Raw genomic sequence first — 12,529 nt, 5'->3', positions numbered from 1 at the left:
AAAGAAGATAATCTTGATAGGCAGTATATTCTTGTGGCTTTGGACTGGCTCAAGCACCCGTGGTATGCGATTCTGGTTCATCTGCTAGTGGTAGATCCTCTTCTACTGCCCCTCTCGCCCGATCTTCTGACTTCGGGTCCCTTTACAAAGTTCGATCTGGGTCCTTTTTGTCTTATGGCTTGGCTCTTGAAAGGGCTTGCTTAAGGAAAAAGGAATTTTCAGATAAAGCGACCTTCACTTTCTTAGAGTCTCGAAGAATTTCTACCCCTTAGACTTATGTCCGTGGTTAGTGTATTTTTGAGAAATGGTGTTCTGCGCGTGGCGTGGTTCCCCTTCGGGATGCTTTGCTTCACATTCTGGAGTTTTCAATAGGATGGACCAGAGCAAGGCCTTACCTAGTTTTCAGGTACAGATTGCTGTTTTGTCTTCTGTTCGCAGGCTTTTGCTTGGTAAGCACTTGGCCTCCTCTCTGGATGTGGTTCAGTTCTTGAGAGTTGCAAAACTGATCTGGCCATCAGTTCGGTTGTCGGTTCCTGCCTGGGATCTCCTCCTAGTCTTTTCCATGCTCATGCATCCTCTGTTTGAGCCTCTCGGCAGTGGTACATTGAAAAATCTTACTCTTAAGGCAGTTTTCTTGGTGGCCCTTTCTTCTGTGAGATGTGTTTCGGTGCTGCAAGTCTTTTTTCGGGTAGACCTCCCTTCATGTTCTCTAGGGAGTGGGTTGTGCTGTGACAGGTCCCCTCCTTTCTTCCAAAGGTGGTCTCTCCATTTCATGGTGTCCAGTCCTTGGTTCTTTCAGGCTTGGGTAAACGGGAGGGCTCATTGGGGCAGAGGCAGTTGCACAAGTTGGATATCCATAGGATCCTTAGCTCTTATGTTCAGTGGACCCAGGAGTTCTGTAAGTTGGAACGTCCTTTTGTCCTCTTAGTGGGTTCTTGTAAAGGGGACGGTGCTTCCAAGGCTAGATCAAGGAGGTTATCGTTTCAGCGTACCTTCTCCAACAGAAGCATGTTCTGAAATTTATCAAAGCTCGTTCCACTCGGGGTCAAGCAGCTTCTTGGGCTGCATTTTCGCTTGTAGCTCTGGTGGATATCTGTAACGATGTGGTTTGGTCTTCTCTCCATTCATTTGTTTGGCACTACCGTGTGGATATTCAGACACGTCAGGCTGCATTGTTTGGTGAACGTGTGCTTGTGGCAGCCCTTCGGGAGTCCCACCCATGATTGATACTGCTTTGGTACATCCCGTCCACTTCTGTGCTGGTCTGGAGGGATGCTAAGGAAGGAGAAATTAGGTCCTTACCTGTTAATTTTCTTTCTTTTAGTCCCTCCAAACTGGCACAGACTTCGCCTGGTCATTTTGTTCAGTATTTTCACAAAGAGTGTTTTTTTTCTGCGGGATTTGGTTGTTTTTGGTTGTTTGGGGGGAGTTTAAAGAGCAGCAACATTTGGTTTGACTAGTTTAGCTGGTGAACTGTGGGGTGTTCTGACAGGTTCTTGTTTTAATCAATATCCAACAGTGTTTTCTGGTCCAATTTGGGACTATTCCTTAGTCTTCTCCATGTGAATGTGGAATTGTATGTTCTTGTTCAGCCTAGTTGATTTCTGCTTGGCTATTCGTAAAGACAGATTGTAATAGGGACTGCACTTGCTCCACTTCATCACTGACGCTGAAACCGTGGATTGAAAACAAAGTTTTATTTTATTTTTCTTTCCAGCTTATGATTTATCTTTAATCTTATCTATTGTTTTGCCTTTTGTCTTTGTTTTGTTCTATTTCTATCATTTAAATTTCTCCAGAATTCTACTGTTCAACGGCTCCCCCTTCTGCTTCTATTCCTTTCTCTCCTCTCTTCTATCTTCCAAAGTATTTAGATCAATGCTGTCTTGTTAAAATGTTTATTCTATTTTTATTTTTCTTCTAACTCTACTTTTCACTTCTCTATTACCCTCCAGGTACTTTAGTTAGATTGTGAGCCTTCGGGACAGTAAGGGAATTTTTCAAGTACCTTTCTTATTTCTAATCTTAATGTATATTTTCTGTAAACCGCTTAGAACCTAACGGATGTAGCGGTATATAAGAAATAAATTACATTACATTACTTATACTGTAGTCAAAAGTTAGTGTCTAGGTCTCCACCTGCTGGCAGAGGAGCGTAAACCCATCTATTTCTGTGCTGGTCTGGAGAGACTAAAAGAAAGAAAATTAGTATGTAAGGACCTAATTTCTCCTTTAATTTTATTTTTGATTTGCCCTAGCAAGTTTCCCCTTCTGAAGCCAGATTCACTGTAACAGTTCCTTAGCATCTTCCTTCAGATTGGAATTTGTTTACTCATTTTATGTCAGTCTACCTGAATGCCATACAGGTTATATTACCCCCAGCTATATTCTTATGATTCATTTCAGGTATCTAAATTCAAGTGATTTCATAGGTGCATATGTCAACTTATTGTACAGAATTACTGGTGTCTAACAAACAGATTGATATTCTAGTTGGAGAAACTGGATATTCCTTGAATAATTCCAGCCTGCTGCCTGTCTTGATTTTAGCATCTTAATATCTTGAATGTCCTTCTTCCTACAGACCACAGTTCTGCCTGTAATGAAAACTTTAATCTTCTCTTTTCAGCTCTTCTTTTGGGACTTCTAACAGCTTAATTTTGCAACAGTTATATAGTTGAAAAGTTCTTACATATTTGGGACTTTTTGTCCTTTTTTGCTTATGGCTCTTTTAGCACTTATGGGCATCCTAATTTCATTCTCTTTCTTTTTCATAATTTTCTGGCATTGGGTATGGCATTGCTATCTTTACTTCTTCTAAATGGGTGTGTCTTTCTCGTTATTGGTAGATTTGGACCATGGATTTCCCAACAGTTTATTGGCCAACAGCTTGACCTTCTTTATTTATTTGAATGGAATATGCTAGCTAACTACATTCAGCTAGAGGTTTGGCATTCTATGATCCTTTAATCTTCATAGGCTAGTTTACTATATTATCTTTAGCCAGCAGGTTAACCCTCTACAATTATTTAATTTTGATATGTTGACTTTTTTCCATTTTCTTGGACCAACAGATTGATCTTCAACAGTCATATCATTGTAATACGGTAGCTTTACTAAATTTTCTTCAGCCAACGGGTTAATGTTTTACAATCCTTTAACTACAATATTCTAGCTTTACTGAATTCTCTTCAGCTAGCAGGTTAATCCTTGGTTATTGCTGAATAATAAAATGCTAGCTCTACTATATTCTATTTGTTAACTCAACCTGCACATTGCTTTCAGTTGAAATACTGAACTGTACCTCTACTGTGCCCTTAAGGGGCATATTGCATGGAACTATTTTGTTTTCTGTCTCTATTACCTGGTCGGTGGATACAACACCCACAGGTTTTGAGCTGGTCTGATGAGACTAAAGGAAAGAAAACAGGTAAGATTAGCAGGTAAGATATAATGTTCTTTTCTTTCTTAATAGAAGTAGAGTAACCACAAGAGTATGGGTTAATTTTTAGCTTATTGTTTTGTCTGTTGGGTTTTTGAGGATTAATGACCTCTATTAAAGTTAGAAAGTTTTTGAGGATTAATGACCTCTATTAAAGTTAGAAAGTTAATCATGTATTTAGTTAGCCATGCAACTAGGTTCACTGTAGTCTACTTCTGGAAGTTTGAACCCCAGCCCTAATTTTGGAAAAGATATGTAGCTGACATGGCGAATGTGACAATAAAAGAGAAGTTGGATGGATATGATTATCACAGTGGACTGGTCAGAGGGACAAAATCTATATGTAATTAATTTTTCTTAATTGATATTATGTGCAACATGAAAAGCTTGTTCTGATTTAATCTGGTCATTGTTTTAGGTCTGCATGGAAATTCTGAACACATATCTGACAAAAGCTTATGAGCAAAATGACATCAGAATTCCTTGGGGCAGTCTTAAATATCTTGTTGGTGAGGTAAAGACAAGTTAAATTTTATTAAAATCATTCTGGATGAGACAGATGGGTAATTGAAATCAGGGAATATATGGATTTTCACTGAATATTCATTTTAATCAAACGTATCAAAATTAATGAGCTTTAGGTGAAGAATGTCTAAAGCCCTGAAGAGATTCCAGGTGTGCCACAAGAGATTCCAGAATTTTACTTTATTTTTTTATTTTTTGTAAATATTTTTATTTAGAAATTTGTATACAAAATAAAACATACAACACTCTGAAAACAAGTATAACCATAAACCAAAACTCAGGATAAAAGAGTCTACCGCGTGGTTTCTTCGCAGAGACTAAATGAACCCAACAATAAAACAGAGCAGCACCCACCATCACCCCCCCTGCACCATACCCCCCACCCCAAGCACTCCAGTGTCAAAAATTCAAAAGAGCACTTCAGGCTGCATGGGACAATCTATCCCAAACTGGAGACCAAATGGCCTGGAATTTTCTCCAACGGCCAGGGCCACAATTCTTAACATCCAAATATTTTACTTTATTTTTTAAAATTCCCTTAAGCATACACTAGAATAGATGACATGTACGTCGTATGCACAAGAGTCTGTCAATGTTATGAACATCTGTGTGCATAAGGATACAACCGCCCAGACAAGCATCATTCTTTGGTGTGATTGGTCCTTGAAAATTAATGGTAAATAATTTAGTTTTATTATTTATGCAGTAGTTGTCCTAACTTGAGCAACAAAGCAACAAAGCTCTGACAGAAATTAAATTTAAAAAAAAAAGAACGACTATAGCTGGTTGATGATAAAATATATGTTTGCTTCTCGAGTATCGACAGAGCATTCAGCGTGCTGGCTGGTGCTAAAAACCTCTTGCGCAGTTTTGAGAAAGGGGGTGTGTGTGTTAGTTTTGCAATTTTATAATTTCAATTATAATGTGCCGTGAAAAACATTTGCTTTAGTAGCAGGGTTTAAAGCTGGTTTTAAGCCAGTGACAGGGGGCTTTCCTGTCACAATATGTATGTATGTTCTAGCGTAACTCTGAAATGCATGGACAGATTTCAATTAAACTTGGTATATATATCACTTACTATCTGGGAAAAAATACTGTGGGGGGGGGGGTGGGTGGGAAGGGGGTTTCACACACACAGATACATCCGATTTTAAATATATAGATGGACCATTAAAAAACTTTTGTCTCTCGTCTATAGAGAATATACAGTGGTACCTTGGTTTATGAGCATAATTCGTTCCAGAAGCATGCTCGTAATCCAAAGTACTCGTATATCAAAACAACTTTCCCCATAGGCCATAATGGCAACGTTGACAATTTGTTCCACAACCCAAAAGGTACCGAGGTGGCGAGGGGTGGCCCAGGGGTGTGTACCTGTCAGGTGCTGGGAGTTGCAGCGCCGCCTCAAGGAAACATCTCCTCCGTCCACCAGCTACTGCCAACGCAGCGCTGCTTCGGAGGGATGCCTCTGACAAATCCCTAATAGCACACACTGCCGCTTAGGGGGGATGCCTCTGACGAACCCCTGAATCCACACAGTGCTGCTTCGGGGGGATGCCTCTTCCGTCCGCCGGCCAGCCTTCCACATCAGGTGCCTTCCGCACCATGTTGGAGAGCCTCTGAGCCCACGCAGCTGAGTGCCGTCCTACCTGCACGTTGCGTATGATCACGCACAACATCAATCATCGACGTTGTGCGTGATCATACGCAACGGGCAGGTGGGATGGAACTCAGCTGCGTGGGCTCAGAAGCTCTCCAACATGGTGCGGAAGGCACCCAGTGGGAAGGCTGGCCAGCGGACGGAAGAGGCATCCCCCTGAAGTGACATTGCCTGCAGCTGTAAGTGCTCGTTTATCGAGGCGGTTCTCGGTTTGCAAAACAAAAGTTTGCTGAGTGTTTTGCTCGTCTTGTAAAACACTCGCAAACCGTGTTACTCGCAAACCGAGGTTTGACTGTATATACTTATGCGGATGATATATTCATCCTATTATTGGAAGTTAACCATGATCTTTGCGACCTGGCTACAGGCATAGATAGTTGCATCTCCAAGCTTCAGAGGTGGGCTAATTCCATCCAAATGAAATTAAATGCGTCAAAAACCAAATTACTTTGGTTTGGGCCTAGATTAGAAATTCTTCCTGCTGTTCTACTGAAGTCAGGTATCTCATTACAACTAGATTTCTCCTCCAGAGTTTTGGGCATTATATTGGACTCCTCCCTTACTTTTAATGATCAGATAAACTCCTTAGCAAAGAAATGTTTTTTCAGTTTGCGTATGTTGAGAAAAGTTATGTCATTATTTTATCAGGGGACAAAAGTAGAACCCCTTAATCGAGGAGGTACAAAAACAAGGTAAAGATTAAAGAACCTCCCTCACCCCAAGGAGTCTACAAAGTTTAGGGGAAAGAGATGAAGTCCAACTCCAGACTTGAGAAAATTCAAAAAGAAAATCTATGACTTAAGATTTTAAAGTGTTAAACGGACAAGCCCTCAGTCACACAGCAACCTCTGGAATCTCCAGGGAAAAGCTGTCGCGGGTTTACACCCAGAAAGGTGTTAACTGCGAAACATCCCCGGGCTTGCTCCGAATAATATTTCAAGTGCCTATAAAGTGCAATGTGTGAAAAACTCAAATGGAAAAAACACACACTATCAAAGTGAAGATAGAATTCATCTCTTTCCCCTAAGCTGGGGGCCAAGCAGGAAAGTAAGTGTCCAAATCTAGCCAAGCTCAAAACAACACAGTCTGAAAGAACTTAGCTTCTCCGTGTGTGGTAGAGGTACTGATCAACAAGCAGCAAACAAAGTCTTCGTCCAATGGACTCCGTTTCGGGGGTGAACACCCCCTTCTTCAGGAACCGCACTGCTCAATGACCCTCAGATTCATAGGTGAAGCAGGGTTGCTGTGTGACTGAGGGCTTGTCCGTTTAACACTTTAAAATCTTAAGTCATAGATTTTCTTTTTGAATTTTCTCAAGTCTGGAGTTGGACTTCATCTCTTTCCCCTAAACTTTGTAGACTCCTTGGGGTGAGGGAGGTTCTTTAATCTTTACATTATTTTATCAGGAACATTATACATTATTGGTACCGTTCACTGTGCTTGCTCAGCTGGATTATTGTAATTTTGTATATTTGGGTATTAAACAGGGCAGCTTAGATTGACTGCAGCTAATACAAAATACAGCGGCCAAACTTATCTTTGGAAAGAGAAAGTACGATCATGTGTCCCCATTGTTAAGAAAGCTTCATTGGCTCCCATTTTGTCATAGGATACAGTTTAAGTGTGCATGTGTCATTTTTAAATTAAATATTTGATCCTTCATTCCCTCTATGCTGGAATGCTATCAGATCCTGTCATTCAAGGATTACAACAATTTATAAATTATCATTTCCATCTTCTAGAGGACTTAAATGTGCCGGGAAACTCAGCAAAACTTTGTCATTTAAATTTGTGGAAATTTGGAACAAATTACCAGATTCTTTAAGACTGTGGAAACTGATTGAGATTTCTGCCAATTGGAGAGCTGCAGGTCTTGAAGGATTTGATGTACTGGAAGCACAGTGAGTTCTTTAGAAGGTGCCTGACAAGATTGGAGAATGGCTTGGAAGTCTATTTTGTTGGCAGGTGTAGCATTCTGATTAAGACTGAGTAGAGTGGAAATTTTTTGAAGGAACTTGGGGTATGAATACAGCCCTGCATCCTCTGTCTGAATAGGTGGCTGATCAGCAAGCTGCGGATCCTGCTTTGAGGGGAGATCAGAATCAGACCATGCCCCTGGAGAGGATGGGGGATGGAGTGGAGAAATATATATAGATGTAGATGGGCCCCAATCCTGATTCTGGAGAGGATCTGGGGGAAGGCGATGAATAGACCCCCCAATAGGGTAGGAAGGGAGGACTGGTTTTGGCTGTTTCCAACAGCTTTTTGCCCTGCCCAGTGAGATGCGTTGACTGTCTTTGGTCTATTGCCTTTGGGTATTGTCGAGTCACCTCCCATAGTGTGTCCAAAACAGGATTCTGGGGGAGAGAGCATTCACAGTGGCCTGTGGATGTAATGTAGATATTTTTCATTGGATCACAAAGCCGCAAAGACAAGATAAAACTGCTACTTCGTTTACCATCCTCCAAACAGAAGTTGTCTTCTGTGGTGGCCCTAAGAGCCGCTGGTTACCGAAGCAATTTAAAACTTTGTATATTGGCAGTTGTATCAGTATATTTGTTTCATCTTTTGCTTTTGGTTTTTTTTTTTTGGAAGAAATATGGTCCTCTTACCCTGTCCTCTATCTATTTCTCTCTTTTTTTTATTAGTGAGTGTGTGGAGAAAGAGGGGACAACTGTGAGTGTTAGGAAAATCTGACAGGGCAAGGAGAGGGGACACAATATGCAGCAGTCCTGGTAGTAAGCCAAAAGCTTACTTTAGCTAGGGGAGAGCATTGACCCACAGGCTCAGTATGAGGATTTCATCAGCAGGTATGCCTGCATATGCCCTGCTTGTCTCTCTGGAGAACCTTTTTTCTAGAAGCTGACATAAAAACATTTGGTTTAAAAAAGCCGCTTAGCTTGTATGTTTATGTTTATTTTAAAATTGGACATATCTCCCCTCCTTTGTCAGATCAGAGCAATTTACATTTACATAAAAATACATTAAAATTAAGAAATGAACTCCATCAATGAAAAGGACAGACATTCAACTTGCATACTGAGGACCTCATCCAACACTCCCATCTACTCAATCAATCCTTCTAAAGTACCACACCTCCACCATTATTGCTTTGACAGAATTACAACTGAAAAGTTTGCTTGAAAAAAATGTGTTTCCAGGATGGCTTTACACTTTTTATAAGATAATTCTCCTAGGTAAAGCAGGAACTACATCTCCTTGTATGCAGGGCTGGTATACCTTCTCTCGCTTGACCAGGAGAGGCCTGATGATGAGAGGTCAGCCCCCCCACCCGATTCTACCTTTAATTGTTCCAAAGGTTGGAGATTCTACCCGTATGAGGCCGGCCCGACATCTTCTCTCTACTGCTATCTACCTCAGCGGAAACATGAAGTTATGTCAAAGAGGGCGGGCTGCAGTAGAGAGAACACAACAGCCGGCCTCAGACGGGCAGCATGTGTGAACTGCCAACCTTTGGAATAATTAAAGTAGAATGTGGGGGGGGGGGGGGGGGTGAGGAAGGAGAGGGGAGATCCCTGCTGAGGGGGAGGGAATGTAAAGAGAGATGCCGGGAAAGGATTGCGATAGAAGTAACAGATGAGCAGGAAGGCTGGCAGGTTGAAGAGTGCTGCCTGAGTCCTCTGCCTCAGTTGACCTCATTATAGGGCCACCCCTGCTCTTGAAATGGAAGCTATAGAGTTACACTAATTCTCGGGAAAGGTAATATGCAAGGAAGAATATTGAACTATTGGCCATATTTATTGAGTTTCAATTGTATTTTAAAACGGTAAAATTAAAATTCATCAGAACTACAGTGACTAGAAAGCACTTCTGCTTTCAGTTATATAGCGCTGATTACTCAGGAATGTATATGGATCTGAAATATTTCAGCAAAGTAACCTGATTGTTCTGAAACTTTGGTTGTCAGGTAATGTACGGTGGGCGTGCAATTGATAGTTTTGATCGGCGGATTCTTACTACATACATGGAAGAATATCTTGGTGACTTCATATTTGACACTTTCCAACCTTTCCATTTTTATATAAATGAGGAGACTGATTACAAAATTCCAAAAGGAGAGGAAAAGGAAAATTTTGTGGGTAAGAATATTCTGTTAAATTATATAGTGTACTGAGCAGTATATGTAGAATGCCACCTTGGCTAAGAGCCACTTAAAGCACTGCAGAGATAAGCATTCATAAACAATACAGATCAAAAAATAAAAGGGAAATCTTCCATCAATAATTCCATCAATGTTCCTCTAGTTAATGATAATGTTCAGCTTTCTTGGCTATGTATGAACTGTGATTGATGGGTTCTTGTATTCCTCTCTTGCTTTAAATCTTAATGTCAAAATAGATCAGAACAAATATGTTTCCATGAATGGACTGACCATCTGTGCATTCAACGGGTACTTGACTATCCCCATTATCGAGTAAACTTCTTCACTGTTTCCAGAGAGGGGTAATATATATTGAGTTTGCCACCTATAGTCATTTCGAACTGTTGGCTTCCATTGAGCCTGAATAAAGAGTAAAAATTGTACTTTTGACACAGTCCAGCCATTTGCCAGAGCAGTGTTTCACAAATCGGTCCTGGAGTACCTCCTTGGCAGTCAGGTTTTCAGGATATCTACTTGATTTGCATACACTAACATAGAAACATGATGGCAGATAAAGGCCAAATGGCCCATCTAGTCTGCCCATCTGCAGTAACCATTATCTCTTTCTTTCTCTAAGAGATCCCATGTGCCTATCCCAGGCCCTTTGAATTCAGACACAGTCTCTGTCTCCACCACCTCTTCTAGGAGACTGTTCCATGCATCTACTACCCTTTCTGTAAAAAAGTATTTCCTTAGATTACTCCAAAGGCTATTACCTCTTAACTTCATCCTATGCCTTCTCATTGCAGAGTTTCCTTTCAAATGAAAGAGACTAGACTCATGCGCATTTACATTACATAGGTATTTAAACGTCTCTCTAGAACAATACTAATAATAACAATCTATAAATAAATCACTACAAAAAAAATGTTATTAGCCAAGTGGTGGAACTACCTATTGAAAAACCATTTAAGTAAAGTGGAAAAAAAGCCTCAACTTAATTTTATATGCAGACGGCAACCCAATGACTTTTTTAGCCTAACTTGTAGCTCCCAATATCAAGTCAGGCACCATTGTGGAGCCAAATTGTGGACGGAATAGGAGGGAATGCCCTGAAGCAGCCATTCGTTGGTGCCAAAAATGTGATTGTAGGAAGATCGCTGCGTTTTTGGATCACGATTCACGATTCTATTAACAGCTATGAAGATAAGTGTAACCTTCCTGAAAGTTCTTTTTCCTGTTCACTGTGCACAGTGGTGAAATATTTTCCTATTTTGAAAGATTACATTTAGAGAAGTAGTGGAGTTTTTTGTCCATGATACAGCTTAAGAACGGCTAAAAAAACTCATTGGGTTGCCGTCTGCATATAAAATTAAGTTGAGGTTTTTTCTGGTTTTTTACTGGTTTTACGATCGTTCCCCAACCCGATTCACTAAACTACTGTGCAATGAATCACCAACCCGATCCGACTCACCCATGCAAATTAGTAAAACCCCATGCAAAATAGCCAAGCGATGGATTCACTAACAATTGCTTGGCTATTTTGAATCGGGTTTTACTAGCCTAAAACCCGACTGCTGCAGACCTGTTGGTAACTGTGTTAAATAAATGGCCAATCAGGAACTTCCTTAGGCGTAGCCCAAAGGAAGTCCCTGATTGGCTCAGATGCCTCAGGCTCCTCTCAAGGGAGGAGCCACAGGCACCTGAGCTAATCAGGGCCTTAGCCCCTCCCTATGCATCACATGATGCACTGGGATGGAGCCTAAGGCTGGCATTGCGCCACGACCGGCAGAGCAGCAGGAACAGGAAGACTTTGTGCTTCCTCCTGCTCCTGAAGATCACTGGAGGGCTATGGAGTAGGAGGGACTGGGCACCCCTCCTGCTCCCAGTGTTTAAAGGTATGGGGAGGGGAGGAGGGAGCACGGGTCGATGGCAGTGGGGGGGGGGTTTCCACGGCAGGAGGGAGTTAGCATCCCTCCTGCCATATTCGTGCGGATGGGTAGGGGGGCTGCATCGGTAAGTTCAGGAGGGGGTCCCGACGACAGGAGGCTGACCAATGCCAACTATTTTAGCCCCAGATATTCAGTGCCAAGCTACGTTCAGGTACTAGCATTGAATATCTGGGTCTCAACAGACATGTGCATGCTGAGAGGAGTTAGGCATATCCTAGTCAACATTCAGCCAAGATTTACATAAGACGCTTAAGGGGATTCTTTATTCTTACCCCCATACCACATCCAACCCTACCTCATCCTGAAACTTTCACCCTGCAAAAGGCCTCCTCCATCACCTGGCAGGTCTCCTATCTGACCCTTCTGTGCCAGGCCTGGTGGTCTAGTGATCATCAGGGCTAAAGAAAATGCTACTCACTCCTATTCCTAGTGGCTCCAAGTTAAATATTGCCATATGCGTATCTGGCGAAAGACATAAGAAGACTTGAGGCGGTCCAGAGGAGGGCGACGAAAATGATAGGAGGCTTGCGCCAGAAGACGTATGAGGAGAGACTGGAAGACCTGAATATGTATACCCTAGAGGAAAGGAGAGACAGGGGAGATATGATTCAGACGTTCAAATACTTAAAGGGTATTAACGTAGAACAAAATCTTTTCCAGAGAAAGGAAAATGGTAAAACCAGAGGACATAATTTGAGGTTGAGGGGTGGTAGATTCAGGGGCAATGTTAGGAAATTCTACTTTACGGAGAGGGTGGTGGATGCCTGGAATGCGCTCCCGAGAGAGGTGGTGGAGAGTAAAACTGTGACTGAGTTCAAAGAAGCGTGGGATGAACACAGAAGATTTAG

At 41.6% G+C, this 12,529-nt stretch overlaps 1 protein-coding gene across 2 annotated transcripts in view; it reads left to right on the top strand.

Moving 5' to 3' along the window:
* Positions 1-12,529, top strand: part of DNAH10 (dynein axonemal heavy chain 10) — a 543,078-nt gene that overhangs the window by 506,902 nt on the left and 23,647 nt on the right. For both annotated transcript variants that reach the window (XM_033954155.1, XM_033954154.1), the window contains 2 exons: positions 3,861-3,956; positions 9,556-9,727. In XM_033954155.1, the coding sequence (XP_033810046.1) occupies positions 3,861-3,956; positions 9,556-9,727 (268 nt within the window). The remainder of the gene's footprint in view (positions 1-3,860; positions 3,957-9,555; positions 9,728-12,529) is intronic.

This window comes from Geotrypetes seraphini, chromosome 8 (genome assembly GCF_902459505.1).
Source record: "Geotrypetes seraphini chromosome 8, aGeoSer1.1, whole genome shotgun sequence".
In the NCBI taxonomy this organism is placed as follows: Eukaryota; Metazoa; Chordata; class Amphibia; order Gymnophiona; family Dermophiidae; genus Geotrypetes; species Geotrypetes seraphini.
This window is presented reverse-complemented; position numbering and strand designations above follow the sequence as displayed.